The 19,666-nt window shown below is 41.1% G+C and overlaps 1 protein-coding gene across 1 annotated transcript; it reads right to left on the minus strand.

The window, feature by feature from the left end:
• Positions 1-1,981: 1,981 nt before the first annotated feature.
• LOC118783644 (pannexin-1-like) lies at positions 1,982-19,375 on the minus strand. Its single transcript, XM_036537595.1, has 5 exons — positions 19,371-19,375; positions 18,427-18,634; positions 10,626-10,834; positions 8,768-9,447; positions 1,982-2,622 (listed from the first exon to the last, which is right to left on the minus strand). The coding sequence occupies exons 1-5, from the start codon at positions 19,373-19,375 to the stop codon at positions 2,546-2,548; spliced, it is 1,179 nt and encodes a 392-aa protein (XP_036393488.1). The 3' UTR covers positions 1,982-2,545.
• Between the last annotated feature and the right edge of the window lie 291 nt (positions 19,376-19,666).

Below are 19,666 nucleotides of genomic sequence, written 5' to 3' on the forward strand. Positions count from 1 at the left end.
AGTGAAAGCAGAATGACAAAATGTAATCACTTGCATTTTCAGTCATTTATTGAAATGGTAAACAAAGATTTAAAGAACACAAAGGTATTCACAGAACATCCTTCAGTCACATTCTGTGTATATACCATTACATATGTACAACCTGTTTGGTGCAGCAGTGTGTGTGTGTCCAGAGGGGGACTTGGAGCTGAAGCTGTTTGAGTAACAAGCAAGGATCTCTTCCATCACCTCCATCCTGAGTATAACACACCACATTCCTGCATATGAATCAGACGTCAGTGTCTAGAGAGGCACATAAAGTATATGAGATGTAGTGCAAACTCACCCTGGTTTCACCCTCTCCCCCTGCTTTTCATAGCACATTTCATAAATTTTCATTTGCAGTTTATTTCCAGTCAAAGGAGGCAAAGACAAGTGTATTCAAGCAACATCAGTCAGTGGAGACACATAGACCAAAAGTCATGTCATCATGGCATGAAAAAGGCAGGATCATCAAACTGTACTTCATAGAAAACATGTAATCACCCACAATAATAATTATAATATAATTTAATATCATCATCATCCATCACAAATCAGGATGCTAAATTCATTAATTCTCCTCATGAAGAAACTATGAACAGCTATTAATTGTGAATGCAACCAAGTAAACTTAATACCATACAATGTTATTTATTTCAGCAGCCCCCCCCCCCCCCCCCCCCCCCCCCCCCCCATGTTAAAACACCAGAATGTCTTTGTGTACTTTCCTGACTACTGAAAACACATTGTTCACATCATCAGGTAGGATGGTGCAGAAAAAGAGATCTGAAGGCTAGAGTGCTCTTTCCAGAGATGTGGCCTTAGCCACACATGCAATTACCACTCCACAATGCACAAAATCCATGGCAGAACAGTGGGTATGTGACTCATTTGTACATGTGAAGGGGGAAAAAAAAATATGCTCACAAATCAGTGGCCACAAACTGAATCCAGATAAAGGCTGAACCTCCGCATGCCCGACCTCCTGGTCTTCGTATGGGTTTAGTAAGGTAATATGGTGAGTAGGAGGAAGACAGTGCGAATCCAGTCTCCAGAGACACCTTTGGAGGAACTGTACTTTTGCCACTAGTCATTTTTCTTACTACAACTTCACCTCTGCACACTTTGGTACATTGGAGAAAAAAGTCAAAGAAAAAATAAAAAATACTACAAAACCTATACAGCCTAAATACAAGAACCAATAAGAGGTAAAAGCAAATTCTGACCACAGTGCAAACACTGGACTGTACTATATTTGCTATTCATGTGGAGAAGCAAATACAAAAGAAGAAAAAAAGAAGGAAAAAAAAACCATGAAATTCAAATGTGAAATGCACTTTGACATAAAAAAGATCAAATCAACTTACAAACAGTGAGTTGGAAAAATAAAATTTCAAAAAGCTACCACACAATTACATAAACCATTGGACAATAAAAAGCACTCAGCATTTTCCACAATTTGGTTGGAAGATACAACAATACCATTACAGAGTTTTCCCACTTAATTCTAGTCCACAATATACATGCACTGTCATTCCAGTTTATCAAAGTAGTCAGGTTCTTTTGTCTGTCTTGGGAGAGCTCTACACCTTTGGTTGCTATGACACACTACAGCAATAGCAATAAGATGCCAAGGAACTCTGCCAAACATAACAGGACATATAAAAGACACAGCTGGAGTCACATCATAAACGCAATACACCATTCTGTTTTTAGTTGAGTCTCTTCTTATTACCATGTGTCATTCCATGACTCCATGTCACTCCATGACGTGACAATTCAACGTACCTTTTCAGTTAAAGAATTAAATAAATTATGAAATTACTTACTTACAACCTAAAACTTCACTCAGGGTATCACATCTTCCAAATGTACCAAAACCTACCAAAGGTACCATAAAATACAGTTGAGTAAAACAGTTTAAATGCTTAAAAAAACATTTAAAAGCAATTATGCGGGTTCCAGAGTCGTTCAATCAGCCAAAGGTGTTGCTTTGAACACAGTCTGAGGCCTACTGCCTGGGATCCTGGTCATGTCATTTGCCCACAATGCTCAGAACAGCATCAGAAGGAATTGTATTTGTTCCGCTGGGGGTAGGGGTGTGTTCATCAGCGAGGGTTTCAACAACTCACTGCCCTCTTGTCAGGCACCTGTGAGCTGCACAAATGAGGTCACTGGAGCAGTGCCAATCCTTCACTGAGCACCCACTCAACTGTGGTTCACTCTGACATGAAACAGCCATTGGCCATGTGTGAATGTATCAGAGGACTGCATCTGTCTTGCTTCAAAGTTGTCGAATGTTTAATGTATATTTAGCGATTCCAAAACACAGCTGAATAAAGGATAGATGGCACATATCCCACCCCAGGACCCCCACTGGCTCCTCTTTAAGGCACACAGTGCTATCCTGAGACAAGACATTCATAAGGTTTGATCACACGTGGTGCTGTCACCTGGTGCCATTAGAGCAAATGAGTGAATGGTGAGGGGGCTCAACAGTGCACTGTTACAGCAGACAGGGCCGTTAGATCACCCGCTGACGCACCGCCTTCTCCTGCCCGTCCTTCTTCAACCCATCCTCCAGTAACTGGGAAGAAAGATCTGAGGGAGAAAAACACCCATTTTTATTACTGAACACCTTTCATTGATATGACCTTACCATTGCTATAACATTGCAGGGCAGAATTAGTTACTGACAAAAGCACATGAATCATATTTAGATTTCCCTAAATTTTGGATTCCATCATACAATTTTGCAAGTAGAACCCTATTCTCAGTGAGCTTTCATATATTTTAGTGATGTTTTACTAAATTTGGCCTGGGAATTTGTTGATCATATTGATAATCTTTAGAAAAAAACACTGTCTGGAAGTCCTTCAGATGTGCGCCCTTTTGATGCTGTAGAAGTGAGAATATTCACAACATTTATCAAGTTTAAAAAATTGATATACAATAAAAAAATGTATGCTCACGAAGTGCAGGCTGTTGATGGAGTCAGGAAGATCAATATTTTATTTCAGACACACAGCCTTTGAGAATCTGTGCTAAAAAAAATGTAGGATGCATTATTTTGCATTGCTCAGAAAGGAAATTGCAGGGGGAATGAAAGGTTTCCTGGATTTGTTACGCTTAAACCCTGAGGCACAGAGGTGTCTCCCAGATGGGAATAGTGTATATTCACAGCAAAGGGGTTGTGCTAGATATTCTGTGATGTTGTTCGTCTTCTTTATAACTCTGTTTGTAAAGTGTATTCAGGTTGGTCTGGTTTAGCCCCCCCGAGTTGACCACATCTTCCTCAGTCTGTTACAAATTGCAATGCTGCTGTTACCAAATCAGAAGATATAGCAACACATAAAACACTTTGAATACAAGATCTATAAAAATATTTAAAATATTTTTGTCCATGTTACAAAACAAAGCTTCTATGATAAGGTAAGTTTCTGTTTTTCTTTTGTTTTCAAAGGTCTTAGATTTCTGTCTATGACTGGTCGGGAGTACTTGTGATCCTGGACAGCCTCTACAAAGGAATTGTTACAGAGCCATGCACAGAGCTCATTACAGGAAACTAATGCAAATTTATAGCAGAATGCTTACAAATATATTAACTAAAGCTTGAGATTACAGCTGTTTTTAAGGTTTAATCAACAAAATAATTACTACAATGCCATTTGGATGTGAGGGTCTAGCATAGCTACAGGCATGCTGGTTAAGCCCCTGGTGTAGACACTTCCTGTCCTTAGCAACACAATCAAAGGATCAGAATCAAAATGTAGCACTATACAAAATGTAAATGGATGGGGTTGGAACTGGAAGTGAGCAATCTGATGTTAGATCTGTTGTCAACAGCAGAAAGAAAGATCATTCGAAATGGCTGTAATTACCCAGTAAACTCCACTCCAGCATGAATTCCTTCAGGTAACGAGGAGTGTATTACAGAAAATATTTTTTCACAGATTTCTGTATTTACCTCTATGTGGCCACATTAAATTTCTGACAGAAAATGATAACCATTTTCTTCCCGTCCATTATCTGTCCCACCACTTTCAAGGAGTCTCTCAACCACCTTTTCCCAGGGTCAGAAAATATTTTTTCCATTTTTCCACCAGTTGGCCTGAGTTTTCTGCTTTTCACTCCCATTGGAAAGTCCACTATGCTACATGTACGGAAATTTATGACAAACATGACGAGAATGACCACAAAAATGACGAGACGAAATTTCAACAGATGTTGAGTTTCAACAGAAGGCTTTGGCATGACCTCCATTTAGTCCAATCATACACATGCATGCCTTGCAAAACATAAAACATTCTTAATATTCTTCCCAACTCAGCTAGCCGAGTCATACTGGCTGAACAAGCTGGAATGTGGGTTATACGGTCTGCTGCTCAGACACTGTCTTCTAGCATCATCTTCTGTCAATATTTACAAAGATTTCAAGCTCAGCTACGTTTGATAGGGTTATGGAAAAGGCATGGAAGATAAAACGCGATCATTGTGAGAACACAATACGCAATTACCATGGCAAAGCACGGCAGCACTAAGTGACCGCGCAGAGTTAGCTAGCGAAAGATCCAAATTATATTGCTTTCCTCACTGGCTTAACTTCCTTGCACTCAGTCTAGCGTACTGTTACTAAATGTACTCATTTTGAGTGAGTACAGAGAAGAAATGCTGTATCTGTGCCACAGAAAATGCTGTATTTGCTGTAGAGCGCAAAGACTACACCAGCGACCCCCAGGGTCCTCTTTGCCACCATCAACAAACTCCTTGAACCCATCAGTACCCCCTCCAAATGCAATGGTGCCGTTCAGGGTAATGTTTTCTTCAAGTTCTTCCTCCATTGTATCAAAGACATGAATTGTCTGCTGAAAGCCTCTGCCACTCATTGTCTGTTACCTGAGCAACGTCTGCAGAATCAATAAGTTCTTTCTTTTACCAAAGGTTACCGTAGCAGGTCTCTAGGTATATGAGAAAAATGAAGTGTCTCTAACCATATTTCCATCTCCATTGTACCCCATTGTCAAAATAAGCAAAATGTGTAAAATGGTAAAAGATGAAAATCATAAATATACTAAATGATCAACCACAGGGCCAAGTTATCTGAAAAAGAGAAGAAAACCTGCATTTATCTGGAACAGAGCCTCTTTAGTTGAAGGCTGGCATCACACAGATAACACTTTCAGTGCAGAGCTATTTTTGTGAATGTTAAGACAAGGAGAGACTGATACTGACATATCTGATATATTATTTGTACAAATGTGTGCAAATAATTTATATGCTGAAATAATCACCTTCTATAGAGACCCATTTTGGACTGCTTTTAAGTTCAAACCAGGTGCATAGATAAAAAGAATTAATAAATAATAAAATAATTATAGCACAAGCCATTTGCTTAATGAACAGATTGAAGTGCAATTAACTGCAATCCATACATGGCATGAATGGCTGCAGACTGCCAGGGATTCTAGTGTTTTTGACGGTTCTCTCACAGCTCGCATTTATAGTAGAGACTCCAGGCACAGTTTACTGCCACGAGGAGCTATCATTACATGAATTTCTTTCAGCGTGCCTCAGCCCTTTGCATATAGATTTTCATTTTGTCTTCCATTAGCACTTGAATTGGATTTATTCATGAGATGATGAACATGACTTTGCTTATCAAAGAAAGGCTGGAAGGAGCTGGAACGAGGCTCTTTTGACTTCCGGCAGCTTTGTGTCACAGCCATTTCTCAAGTTCACACGCGTTGTGCTTCTCTAGAGGCATTTATTAAAGGTGACTTGCATATGCCTCAGAGACACCTGTATTTCTTAGCAGAAACACCCAGCAGCACATCACACTTGGAGAAATAGTGGCAATGATCAGAAATGCTTATCAATTAAGATTTTCCAAGGGTCTAAAGCACTTGAGCTGGTAAGACTCCTATGCTTCTCTGTCAGCTTCTTAATCTGAACGTCAGCAGTATTTACATCCAGTTATAGCTATACAGGCATACCACAGATAATGAAATAGATTCACACTACAGAGATACAAATAACATGGCATGTATAGGGATGCATAACAGGAAAATGGGGTAATTAGCACAATATCATCTACTAACAAAACAACATTTAATGAGTATTAAGCATGAAATAAATATGTAATGCATTTATATGTCACATGCATTTATACAGATCAATCATGTTTCATTTGGAGTTACAGTTGTTAAAATGGTTTTAAATTATGACTCTGCAACCTTAAATATTTCTTTCCATCTTTGTCGTCAGTTTTACAATCTCATAATCTGAATTTTGTTGTCTACTGAAATTAATTCACGTTTCAACCTTGCCCAAGAAGGCTGCTAGTAGTCACATTATATAGTCACATTATATAGCTGTTTGGATGAGTAGTTATCACAGCCATTTGTGAAAAATGGTAAATGAAGAGATGAGACAGAAACCTTTTAGTTATATTATACTGCAGATGTCCCTTTTAAGAAAAAATCTTTAAAAAAGTGTTTAAAGTGGTTACTTTAAAAAAGTGAGTGCATTTCACTGACTTGATTCCCATGTGGGACTATATATTATAGTCAATATGGTGTTTATATAAGGACTAAATTCTTCCAAGTGTGGCTCACAATTGACTGGTAAAAATTAGTCTATGTCTTGAAGTTAGCAGCAATGAACAGACAAAGCAACTGACTGAATATGACTAAATCTAGGCTCTTACTAGGACACCCCAAGGTCAAGAAGTATTGTTAGGGCCCTAGAGTTTTTATGATAATGTAATGGACAGGAATATTAAAATGGAAAAGATCAGGCAAATGGCTGAAAAGTGGTCTTGGCATTTAATGTTCGGGCATTTAATGTTTAAATAAGCTAAGATAGCTCAAAATGAAATGTCTGTTAGGACTCCGACCTCTGAGTTATTTGACCATTAATGTAGAAAATCTCAAAAGGGCTTAACTCTTTGTGCTATACAGGTATGGAGAGTATGCAACCAACGTGCAACTTGGTGCACAATGTACCGGCCCTCCAAATAACTTCCATAATACCTGATGGATTTTTAAATTTCAAAGACAGTAATGTTTCTCCCTGCATCAAATATCCTCTGGTTGACTTGGGTTTTACACTATTTGATGTACGTTCTTACTGTAATCACTGCAGGCAAATGTAAAATAATTCTGATACTGCAAAATGACGTCTCGCAAAGCAGGAAAAGGCAGAACTGACCAAGCTGCATCATCAGGTGTCATTTTTAACAAGGAAGCTGGAAATGCATTCCATTTCTCTAAACAGCTAAGTGCAGCTTTCATGTCTAGTGCCAAAATGAGCACTGAACAGTGTCTACACAACTGAATCTTTACCTCTCCTTTCCAAAATTACATAACATTACAGTTTAATCACCGCTTTTTGTGAAGAGCCAGCCAGCTGGCCTCAAGACATTTTCTCATTCATTAAACTGCCTTTCTTAATTGAGGCAAAAGCACATTCTCCTCCAATTTGTTTTGCGATTGCTATGCCAAGATGAGAAATGAGGGGGATTAATCCATCACAACATTTCAGAGCTACAGGTGGATTAAAGAGGGAAGTGGCACCTTGCAGTAATACCCCTAGGCAGTCTCAAAGGCAGATAACAAGCTTGTCAAATAATTGGTGTGCATCTCAGTTCATATTCTACACCTTGAAAATGTGGGTTTCTCTTAACTGAGAATCCTCTGTCTGCATTGAGGTATTCCTCCACCACCATTTTGGTTTATTGAACAGAAATTCAGTGAGTAAATGTCATATTACTATGAATGCACCTATACCCAAGATGCAGTATGTTTTACCTCCCTTTGCACAACAGGCCACATGCAGCAAACATACAGTTTAGAACTGCCCTTCCACACTAGGCTGTACTGCAGCTCATACAACCTGTTTTTTTTTTATCAAAATCTGCTGAAGAGCAGTTAAAATCCCAAATTAGCTAAATTTCTTGTTTTGGTGCTTACGCTTTACAGCTACAGCTAGACGTCACCCATTTATGTATTCAAATTTTCACTATTGTCTTTTTCTCCTGGAAAAACTGGAATTAATGCCTTGATCAGGAATACAACAATTTCCTACTTGAGATCTGAACCATCACCCCCTGAATCCTGTGCTTTTATCATTAAGTGTGTACAGTCTATACTTGCAAAAACACTGCTCAGCAAAAATCACTGCCTATTTGTCACTCTTCTGTCATCCACACTCCTCACTTATGGAACCACGAGGGAGACATGTAGCGTGGAGCAACCAGGTAGCCAGTCACTTTGAGTGTGCTGGAGTATTGGCCCATAACCATACAGGGCAACATAAATAACCAGTGCGCAGGGCTGTCTGGCTGTAGGGAAATTGGTGTCAAGCCTCAGAATGCTCAGGCACAGCACATTTCCCTAATTTAAATACTTGTGGGGTGTGTCAATCATGGTGTCAGGGTAACTCACAGTTCCCTTGCATTTTCAAGAATGGCATTATGTGTGCCAGCTTTCACTGATAATGTTATACCCCTGCCCCCCCTCAGCCCTACAAGCTGTGTGGCCAACTGCAGACAAACCTGAAGGTTTAAAAGCAAAGTGAAGTGTCTTACTTTTTCTGCTTTTTCACCTGCCTTCAACTAAGCCTCTTAGCATCAAGCTGCTGAGCACTTACTGGCATAATTGGTGCAACTATTCAGCAAGACTGACAGGAGAAGCACTACGGGTATCTTACAGGCCAGTCCTGATGACCACAATAAGCAAAGTCTCACCTTTCATTTCCATGCCGTTGCTCTCACGCTCTGGCCCCGTCCCTGTGCTGTTGCCCTTGAGCGCGGCGGGCGCCCGGCCGTCCACGGAGTCCGTCTTCACCTGGCCCAGGGCACGCAGCAGGCACATGGTGTCGAAGGCCTCCTCCCCGCCGCCGCTCTCCCTCAGCAGCTCCAGCACCTTCAGGCACTTGTAGGACTTGAGCTCGCTCAGGTTCTCGTGCAGGAAGAGCAGGTAGACGCTGAGGTCGTCGTAGAAACGGCCGGCCACATCCAGCACGCTGAAGGTGGGCAGCATCTCGTAGGGCTTAAGGAAGTCGGTGCGCTGCCGCAGGGGCGCCACGGCGGCGTAGACGACCACGGGGGCCAGCAGGACGTAGACGATGAGGTTCATGTAGCTGAGCAGCTGGAAGATGCCCACCGCCACCAGCTTGCACTGCAGGGCTTTGGGGATGGTGGTGTCGTTACTTAGGATGCCCGTGCGGATGTTACAGGTGAACTCGTCCGTGACGGACACCAGGCTGATATAGTAGCCCAAGTAGAGGCAGGCCAGCAGGAGGATGACCAGGGTCAGGCCTCGGCACAGGAGGTACTTCACGACCAAGCTCTTCGAGCGCCTCTTAGTCTTGAGGTACTGCTCCACTAAAGGGTACTTGAAGCAGGCTTCGGTGAGGTCCCAGGCACTATTGCACATAAGAGAAAGGGGAAAAACAACAGTGCTGGAGTCAGTGGGCACTGCAAACTCCCGCTTGAACCCTTCATACTCCTTTCAATAAGTTCTGTCATTAAAAATATACTCAGTCAGGCTGGAAGCCACTGGTCATTTTGCTCTTTTTATACATGTCTGAATTGCAGACAGAATTTGCAGAAAAGCAGTACACAGGTAGTTTTCTTACTTCTGCAGTGTGGTGTACACAGGAATAAAAAAAAATTGCTGTTTCAACCAGCCTACTCCCTGATCTAAAGGGGCTTTGACTAAAAAGTACTGCCACATTATTTTTCACATGCAAAATACACCAGCCCAATGTCCATCCTTTTAACCTAGCAGTCACCAACAGAATTTTTACTCTCTACCTACATGACCAAATATCACTTTCATCTGATCAAACTTCTTTGTAACATCTGTCTGACTAGACAGTAATGACTGTATGCCTTGTTTACCCAAACAAAATGGGTTTCTTTCAGCTCAATTGTTCTCCCCATTATCTACAGGTATGCCACAGAGACCACGGGAAGATTGTTATCTCTCCTGACACCTAATCAGAACTCTGACGTCTGGATGTTTTTAAACATGCCAAATCTTTGATAGTGGCTCTGTCTCCAATGAACTTCACTCTGCTTTGAGTTTTAATCATCACCTATCACGTTATCTGTAGACCCTTCATGGGAAAGAGGGGAGACTCATGCCACAAGGCCAGCATGGTGTTCTGCATCTGCTGTCCCTGTGGTTGGGGGACAAACAACCCCTGCCGAATGCATAGTAGAAAAACTTGCTCTGTTATAATAAAACTGAAGGGACTAACTGCATTAGAGCCAAATTGAGCTGGGAATTTGTGAAGAGCTCTTACCTGGAGTACTCTCATCTTTTACTCTCATCATTTAGAGCCATCTTTAGAGTGTGAGCAGATAAGATGACATTTGAACCACAAAGGCACATGCATTTAAAAACAAAATCTTTCCCCATTTCCGGGGATATTAAAAGGCCATTCAGAAACAACTTAAAGAAATTGTCCTGCAGGCAGCCACACATCCCGTGGTTTCTTGGGGAGTCTCAGTAAACAGCATAATACATAACACAGGAAAGCAGACCTCACAAAACACTTGACCTCTGCTCTGCACTGAATCCCAGGCGGCTGCCTACCTGTTTGATTCAACAGGAGTGGAGCCAAGGTCACAGACCTCGTTGGTTGCCAGGCTCTTGGCTAGCTTGATGGCCCGGTTATATGCACGGTCCAGCTCCTCCATGATGAAGGCCAAGTCAGAGGACAGGTGAGGTGCAGCCGTGAATCTCCAGAACAGGGACGGTATGTACATGAGGATCGCCACCAGCAGGAGGATATATGGGAAGAACTGGAGAGTGAAAGACAGGAAGAGTTTAAGTTTTTTTTCCATTATCATCAATTATTCATAAGATATGCATGATGCCTCAGCATAGCAAGCTGACCATATTGTGTGGATATTCCATTGTACTCTTCCTGTCCATAAAATTGAGCTTTTGCTGCAATTTTTGTTGTTCACAATTCATTGCCTGCGGCGCAATATCTGTGTGCTGGCCATTAGCAACTACACTGCAGGGAACTTCAATTTCTCACACTGCAGTGGATTCTGTACCCCTGGGGAATACAGTAAAAACATGCCAATCCCAACTATCAACAGGAACTGGGTCTTCATAAAAGCAGAGCAGGACTAGGTTATTTTCCTTAGTCTAGTATAATATGAGTAGACCATATTCCATTAGGACAATGACACTGACACTGAACTGACTGGCAATGGTAGAAGAGTGCCAATTGAACATTTTTCAATATACATGAACCTTTGTAACTGAAGGTTAGCCCCAATCTGTTACTCTCTATGTGAAAACACTATTGTGCAACAAATTCAGGGGTAAAACACACATGCAGAAGGCACCTGGATCCCTTCCTTTAAGATTGAAGGAACTACAGGAAGAAAGGAATAGCTTATGTCCCTTTAATGGAAACACTGACAAGGAGGAATCACTGTGGCTATTTAAAGTAGGGAGTGTGGCAGCATGGTGTAGTGGTAAGAAGCAAAAGATTGCCAGTTCAATTCCCCACTGGGGCAATGCTGTTGTACCTTTAGGCAAGGCGCTTAACCCACAGTTGCCTCAGTAAATATCCACTTGTACAGATGGATAAAACTGTAACCTATTAAAATCACTTGCTAAATGACAATAATGTAATGTAACGTAAAGTAAGCATCTGAGTCCTGCACATGTTCTGCAGGAAATACACTCCTAAATACAAATACAAATCCTTAGAGAGAAGCATAGGAGATTGGGAGGAAGAAATTTCGGTTCTCTCTCAACTGTCTTGTCTTCCTCCCAATATCCTATGCTTCTCTCTGAGGCATTCTCTGCTCTCAGATTAGAAAGTGCAAAACAGAGCTCCTCCCGACAAGCAAGAAAATGCACGTATCAAACATGTCTCGGTAAAAAATACAGGTTTGAGATAAACACTTTTCACTCAGATTGTGAAGTTTTTTTTCTCCTGATGATGTCTGAACAGGTGAAAACACGTACTGATTGGATGAGAGCTGGAACAAGAAAACCTATTAACAGCAGGAACAGTGAAGAGGTCACAACAGAAGACACTCAAGAAAAGCCATTTAGAGTCATTCAAAAAGTAACGCAGACAACAGTTCAGGTGCGTAGTGCTGTGGGCGATTTGCAATCTGTAAGTACAGCGGCGCTCACAAATCATTAAGTGTTTTCTCGACTTGTTTGCAAAAGTACTCTTGCCGCATTTGAAGAGCACTTTGTAAACTAAATTACCAGAAAGCATGGAGTAGGTCCTTAATTCAATTAACAGAACAATGGAAAACGTATTTCCTTAAATGAGTCATTGTGCAACACACCCTGTTCAATGGATTGAGTTGTTCTTTAAAGGACAGTCGGTTTACACATAATAGCCTAATCACCAGCAGATTTTTTTTTTTATGTTCAATTAAACGCCAAAAACATTTCACTACCACATTGACTCCTTTCACATGAACTTCTGGATCTACATTATGTACTTGCCGTCTCTTTCTAAATGCATACAGTCAGGCTCCATGTGCACCTGCTTGTATGCTTACTGCCTTCTTGTGCTGTACAGGGCAGGCATTTTTTGCGCCAGTATCCCATGGTCAGGAGGGCATAATTTAAAGTGAATTAGCTCTATTCCATCCAGATACTAAGAAATACTGGTCAGTATCTGAATTGTTGAAGAATGATCTTTTGGTTCAACCAGCAGAAAACCAATACAACCAGCAGTTTCAAAGCAAAGTACAGAAAATCTACCACCTTGGTTTTGTAATGCATCGCTACTCAACTGCTTTATGCAATCAGAGGCTTTTGAGTCAATCAGGCTACAAATCTGACACAGATTCTATGAATAAAACAGATTCCTGTAATCTTGAGAGACTAACAATTCCCACACAAGAGTGACACCCGATACAAAACTTTTCCATTGATTCCATAAGAACAGCATTAGTTCTGTACATTTTTGCTTCCGTTTTGTATAAATACAGTGCTGGCCAAAAGTATTGGCACCCCTGCAATTCTGTCAGATAATGCTCAATTTCTCCCAGAAAATGATTGCAATTACAAATGTTTTGGTAGTAATATCTTCATTTATTTTGCTTGCAATGAAAAAACACAAAAGACAACGAAAAAAAAATTAAATCAATTATCATTTTACACAAAACTCCAAAAATGGACCGGACAAAAGTATTGGCACCCTCAGCCTAATACTTGGTAGCACAACCTTTGGACAAAATAACTGCGAACAACCGCTTCCGGTATCCATCAATGAGTTTCTTACAATGCTCTGCTGGAATTTTAGACCATTCTTCTTTGGCAAACTGCTCCAGCTCCCTGAGATTTGAAGGGTGCCTTCTCCAAACTGCCATTTTCAGATCTCTCCACAAGTGTTCTATGGGATTCAGGTCTGGACTCATTGCTGGCCACTTTAGAAGTCTCCAGTGCTTTCCCTCAAACCATTTTCTAGTGCTTTTTGAAGTGTGCTTTGGGTCATTGTCCTGCTGGAAGACCCATGACCTCTGAGGGAGACCCAGCTTTCTCACACTGGGCCCTACATTACGCTGCAAAATTTGTTGGTAGTCTTCAGACTTCATAATGCCATGCACACGGTCAAGCAGTCCAGTGCCAGAGGCAGCAAAGCAACCCCAAAACATCAGGGAACCTCCGCCATGTTTGACTGTGGGGACCGTGTTCTTTTCTTTGAAGGCCTCGTTTTTTTTCCTGTAAACTCTATGTTGATGCCTTTTCCCAAAAAGCTCTACTTTTGTCTCATCTGACCAGAGAACATTCTTCCAAAATGTTTTTGGCTTTCTCAGGTAAGTTTTAGCAAACTCCAGCCTGGCTTTTTTATGTCTCTGGGTCAGAAGTGGAGTCTTCCTGGGTATCCTACCATAGAGTCCCTTTTCATTCAGACACCGACGGATAGTACGGGTTGACACTGTTGTACCCTCGGACTGCAGGACAGCTTGAACTTGTCTGGATGTTAGTCGAGGTTCTTTATCCACCATCCGCACAATCTTTCGTTGAAATCTCTCGTCAATTTTTCTTTTCCGTCCACATCTAGGGAGGTTAGCCACAGTGCCATGGGCTTTAAACCTATTGATGACACTGCGCACGGTAGACACAGGAACATTCAGGTCTTTGGAGATGGACTTGTAGCCTTGAGATTGCCCATGCTTCCTCACAATTTTGCTTCTCAAGTCCTCAGACAGTTCTTTGGTCTTCTTTCTTTTCTCCATACTCAATGTGGTACACACAAGGACACAGGACAGAGGTTGAGTCAACTTTAATCCATTTTAACTGGCTGCAAGTGTGATTTAGTGATTGCCACCACCTGTTATGTGTCACAGGTAAGTAACAGGTGCTGTTAATTACACAAATTAGAGAAGCATCACATGATTTTTCAAAGGGTGCCAATACTTTTGTCCGGCCCATTTTTGGAGTTTTGTGTAAATTGATACTTGATTTGACTTTTTTTTCTTTCTCTTTTGTGTTTTTTTTATTGCAAGCAAAATAAATGAAGATATTACTACCAAAACATTTGTAATTGCAATCATTTTCTGGGAGAAATTGAGCATTATCTGACAGAATTGCAGGGGTGCCAATACTTTTGGCCAGCACTGTATATTTAAAGCTTTGCATACTTCCACTAAAGTGGCACTCATCTTTCACTACTTTATTGTAATGAAGGAAAAAAATTGCCTGTGCCTTATGCTGGCAACTGCAGTCCTGCTTAATGCCCCCATACACTACAATCACACATTCCATACTGTGACCTACAATTGCAACCAAATAAATGAATACAGTGACTCTGGATTTCCAGCAGTAGCAATCAAAGCAGAGAAAGGACAGAGGGTCCTGGGCTAGAAACCCTCTCCTTCTTATTACCCATCATGCATCAGCCAGGGAGTGTATTTTAGTATGGATTTGCAGAATCCCTCAGAAAAACATTAATGAAAGGCTACGTTGTTCCTCACACAAGCGCAGTCTCAGGGCTAAGTTCATTTCAGGCCGCCCACCACAGTCAACAAGTAGCCACATGGTTTGTCAGACAGGCACGGCAGTCAGGCTGGAGCTATGAGTCTCTCCGCTGACAGAACAAAATACATATTTTAGAGAAAACAGCACTGCTGTATACTTAATTCTGCTCTCCTTGCTTATCTGCAGGGCACTCTAGTGACCCCTGCTGGCATGGCACAGCATCAAGTCAGAGAAGCCAATGGAGATGCTGAGAATATAGACTCGCTTCTAAGAACTTGTGTTGGGGATCATACCGTTTATTTCACCCCAAAGTGACATGTTTTTAGACCTAAACATGCATGTCAAAATGTGAGGAGATGGGATGTACACAGTGGAGACAAATCCCGTGAAAAGATGCCATGTCACATAGGGTTTACAATGAAACATGAAGCTTTTCAAGCCTCCGAGTCAAATCTTTTAAGGTCAGACATCATATCTGCGGGTAGCCTGCAGTTTTAGATCTGTGAAACTCATTCATCCACAGGAAATCATACCAACAGTGCCCATCCTAGACTGAAATGGTCAATACATTCTGTCTACACAATAATGTTACATTTCTACCTTTCAAACCATTATTTCAAGTTCTGACTGCTTCCTTTGTGGAATCAGTACATGGACACCTGGAATCTGTGCACGTTGGTGTAATGGCTGAGGGACTGGACCTGCTGACATAAGGTTGGAGGTGGGAATCCCAGTTGGAGCGCTGCTGTTCTAATTTGCTAACAGAATAAGTCATATAATGATCATGTACTTACAATAAACAAGGCCCACAGACACAACTGAGGGGTGCGAATGGCTAATTATTATTTATACTACAAAGCTCCAACGATGCTTTCATGTCTGGAGCGCATTCTAAATTGGAATGATTGAAATAATTGCTTATTTCCACGAATTCAGCTCCCGCAACAGGACCAGCTAACCACTCTCATTACCGCAGGTAACCAACAGAGAGAATCACAGGGTGTGATCTTACAGGAAATGCCAAGATAATTTAAGCTAGGCTCTGACTAAAAAAAAAAAAAAAGTCTACTACTACCACTCTGAGAAATGCTCACACTCCTCATTCCAAACTGTGGACACAGAGAAAGATATCAAATGTAAGAACAGACAACTGAGTAGCATAAATGTCAATACCAGATCATTGATAACATGATTGCGGTTAGAAAATTAAGACAGGGAAACAGAAAAAAGAAAATTTTGGCATTCATCATGTCACCATTTTAGATTATCCAAATTCTATATGTTTACTTTAGATAAGACAAAATAGATGTAAATGTCTGTGACTAGTCAGACCTCAGGGTTAATGTGCTTATTTGCAGACAGAACCACAAAGGGCCTGACTCCACTATTATATAACTAGATTTACTCAAACAGTTCAACATTGCTGCAGGTGCAGTACTTTTTAAAAAGTGACAGATTGAGACGCATGGTCCACCATGAAACCTTTACAGGTTGAATTTTTATATCTTTATACATTTTTTCAGGTATTAAAAAATTAACCACAGAATGTTTCATTTAATCTGTTATCATTTCTTTCTCACCCTCAGATAGGCTAAAGGTACATTTACCTAGCAAACCTCAGTGAACTTGCAGACCATTTTTGTTGCATTTGCAATGCTTTTTAGACCACAGCACAGTGGCAACCTCGTGACTGTCCCAGACTCCCAAGCACTCTGCGTACAAGTATCTGTTTGCCAGGAGATTTCTGCATTTGTATGAGTTTTATCAAAGCAGCTGTGGCCTCCTTAGACAACCCGGACAGCAGCGCCATCTGCTGTTAAAATGCACACTGGCACAAACAAAAGCCCCTCACATGCAGCACTGTGTGCTTTAAATGGACTGTTTCTTTTCTTAATACAGTGTGCAGATAGGTACGCACAGTACAGGTCCCTTCATCTCATCACAGCACCTCCCTTTTTTACAGACTGCATATGCACTGACCCCTTTTCCCTTTTCTCCCCCAGATATAAACATACACACAGGCATACACACAGCATACATCTTTATAAAAAAAGACCACATCACCACACACCAAGCTATTTTATTTATGAAATGTGTGTTTGTCCTCAGTGGAGTCTGTGTAATGGAAAAGACACAGAGAATTCTGGAACGCTTTGCTGGGTCATTCCTCTTTAGAGAGTCATGGTCACCGATTAAATCCAGTAAGAGGCTGGGGATAAGGGCAGCTTTCCAGGGGCTTTTGCTAACGGGCACAGCCGGACTGAAGGGATAAGGAGTGGAGATGGTGGGGAGGGGTTCATGTTGATCATGATGTCGAAGCGCGTGATGTTACATGGCAAGACTGAACAGCTGCCACAGCCCCTCATCACATGACAGGGCTGGGAGAATTCCCAGCAATGTAATACAGAGGAAAGCTCTGCGCTGATTTTTTGGAGGTGAGGTTACAGTTCTTTGAGGACTCATGCGCATGCTTGAGTTCTGGTATACCGAGCAGATTTATTCTTACATGCTTTTATCTTTGGCTCATTCCTGTTATTTTCTTTATACCTAGAACAAATTGTTTATATAGGTTATGTAAAATCGTTTATATGATATTTTACTATTTACTATGTAACTGTGAGCTGTTCCTTTATGAAAGCGCTCATTCTTTTGAATTATTTCTGCTATTACTGTTTACCTAAGATGTTAAGTTCTCTCACATTTTTATTTATTTATCATTCAAAAGAGTGTGCTGTCAAATAAAATTCCATTAACCAATACACACACTGGGTATGTTGCTGGAATACAGAATCATTCCTCCTTTGTATACCACATACAATGCACTGTTACAGTGAGGTTTTTTTTTTTTTTTTTTACGCACAATCCCTTTCTCATTTTCACATTCCTGTAGCCCTGATCACCACATATTGTTCACTTATTCTCACAGACATAGCATGAGTACATATTGGTGAAGTATTACCAAAATACTGCCATGTCACAGCTCTCTTCCTCTCCCTCTTGCCTCTGGACCTCAAGTGGTGGAATGAGCTTCTCACAAGTCAGGACAGTGTGGTCACCTCTCTTCTGGCACAGACGCAAAAACCCACTCACCCAGACTACATCAGTTCTTCCTCAGCCCTGACTCTTTCCTCTCTTAACACTGTTGCAAAAGCTTATTGGTAAAACCTGTGATATAATCACTGGAGGCAAAAGCCTGGGGGCAGCATAAGAAGGACATTGCTTATTCCCGCAAAAGCTCTACATTTCAAGTAGTAATGATTCAGTGTTTATGTGGCTACTTAACTAACTCAACTGAATGCACTTTTTGTAATTACTTTACTCTGGATAAGAGATTCTGCCACATGAATAAATGTAAATCTAATTGCAGTGTGCAAGAATGATAGGGCGGAGGTCTGGTTTGGGGCAGGAGGGACGTGCTAACCTTGTGTAGCCAAAGGGGCGCATTTTCTTCGTCATCGCTGGTCTGGGGCTGTTGCTGTACAGCTGCCCAGCAGAAGGAGTCCACGTAGGCTGCCTGGCGCCAGGAGAAGTTGGTGGGGGAGAAGCAGCTGATCTGGGTTCCTGGGGAGACGGTGCAAAAACAAATGTTAGACGGCAGAAACCGGGAACAGCAGGCGTGCACTTCAGCACTGCATCAGTCAAGGGGCGTTCAGTAAGGCAGGGGAGTCAACAAACTTCAGGATAAAACCAAAGAATGTGAACATGCTTCAGTACCACAGCAAAAACCATGACATTTATGCTTGCCTTTAATGTTAACATTGGGCATTATTAAGTAGTGTTGTTCACGGCGCATTTTCACACTCAACAAACTTCAATGTATACAGAATAACTGTTGTGCCTTTTCATTGTTTATAATAGACTTTTTATACTTCAAAATGCTCAAGCCTACCTACCATTAGAGCTACTTGTGCAAATAAACACACTTAATTTACTGGACACGAGTGGGACAGCTGAGCTCGGAAAATCATAGGATCTCAGTTACAAATACCTATAGGAATAAAGAACAGGGAATGTTTAGGCAAATGTACAGGAAGTTATAGTAATATTCTCAACAGCCCTTATTTTCACCAGCCCTCAAACCTAGGAGGGTGACTGTTTATGCTTATTTATAACATAAATATTTTCAGCAACAGCTGAAAGGGTTTATCTTTCCAGTCAAGATTATGAAAATGGCTAAATCCCTCAAAAACCCAGAACTGTCAACTAGAATGAATACCAGAGACCATTACAGTAGTCTTGCAAGTAATTACAGTTCTGCAAACATAGCATTTACACTCATGTCCAATTAAACCCTTTTGCCTTAATTCCTAAAAATACTACTGAGATACCAGATATGCCATCCACCATGTTACATGTTGTAGGTACCCCATGCCCATATAACACCAAACACTTGGCCCCTTTTGGGTGCTTCCTACAGAAATAACCACAATAACCCTGATCTGCACAGAATACAATACAACTCATGAATACATCTGAAACCAAACTAGTTCTTCTTGTGATCCTAAAGGACAGGAACTGAGAATTAATAGCAGTAAACATTTTAGCAAACTGGGTGTTTAGTGTACAGAATATGTGCAACTTGAAAGCAATTTTTAATTGCAACTCCAATAGGTTTAAATAGGTGTACTGAACAAATACTGTTTTGGACACCCAGTCCTTTA

Source organism: Megalops cyprinoides, chromosome 9 (assembly GCF_013368585.1).
Source record: "Megalops cyprinoides isolate fMegCyp1 chromosome 9, fMegCyp1.pri, whole genome shotgun sequence".
NCBI lineage: Eukaryota > Metazoa > Chordata > Actinopteri > Elopiformes > Megalopidae > Megalops > Megalops cyprinoides.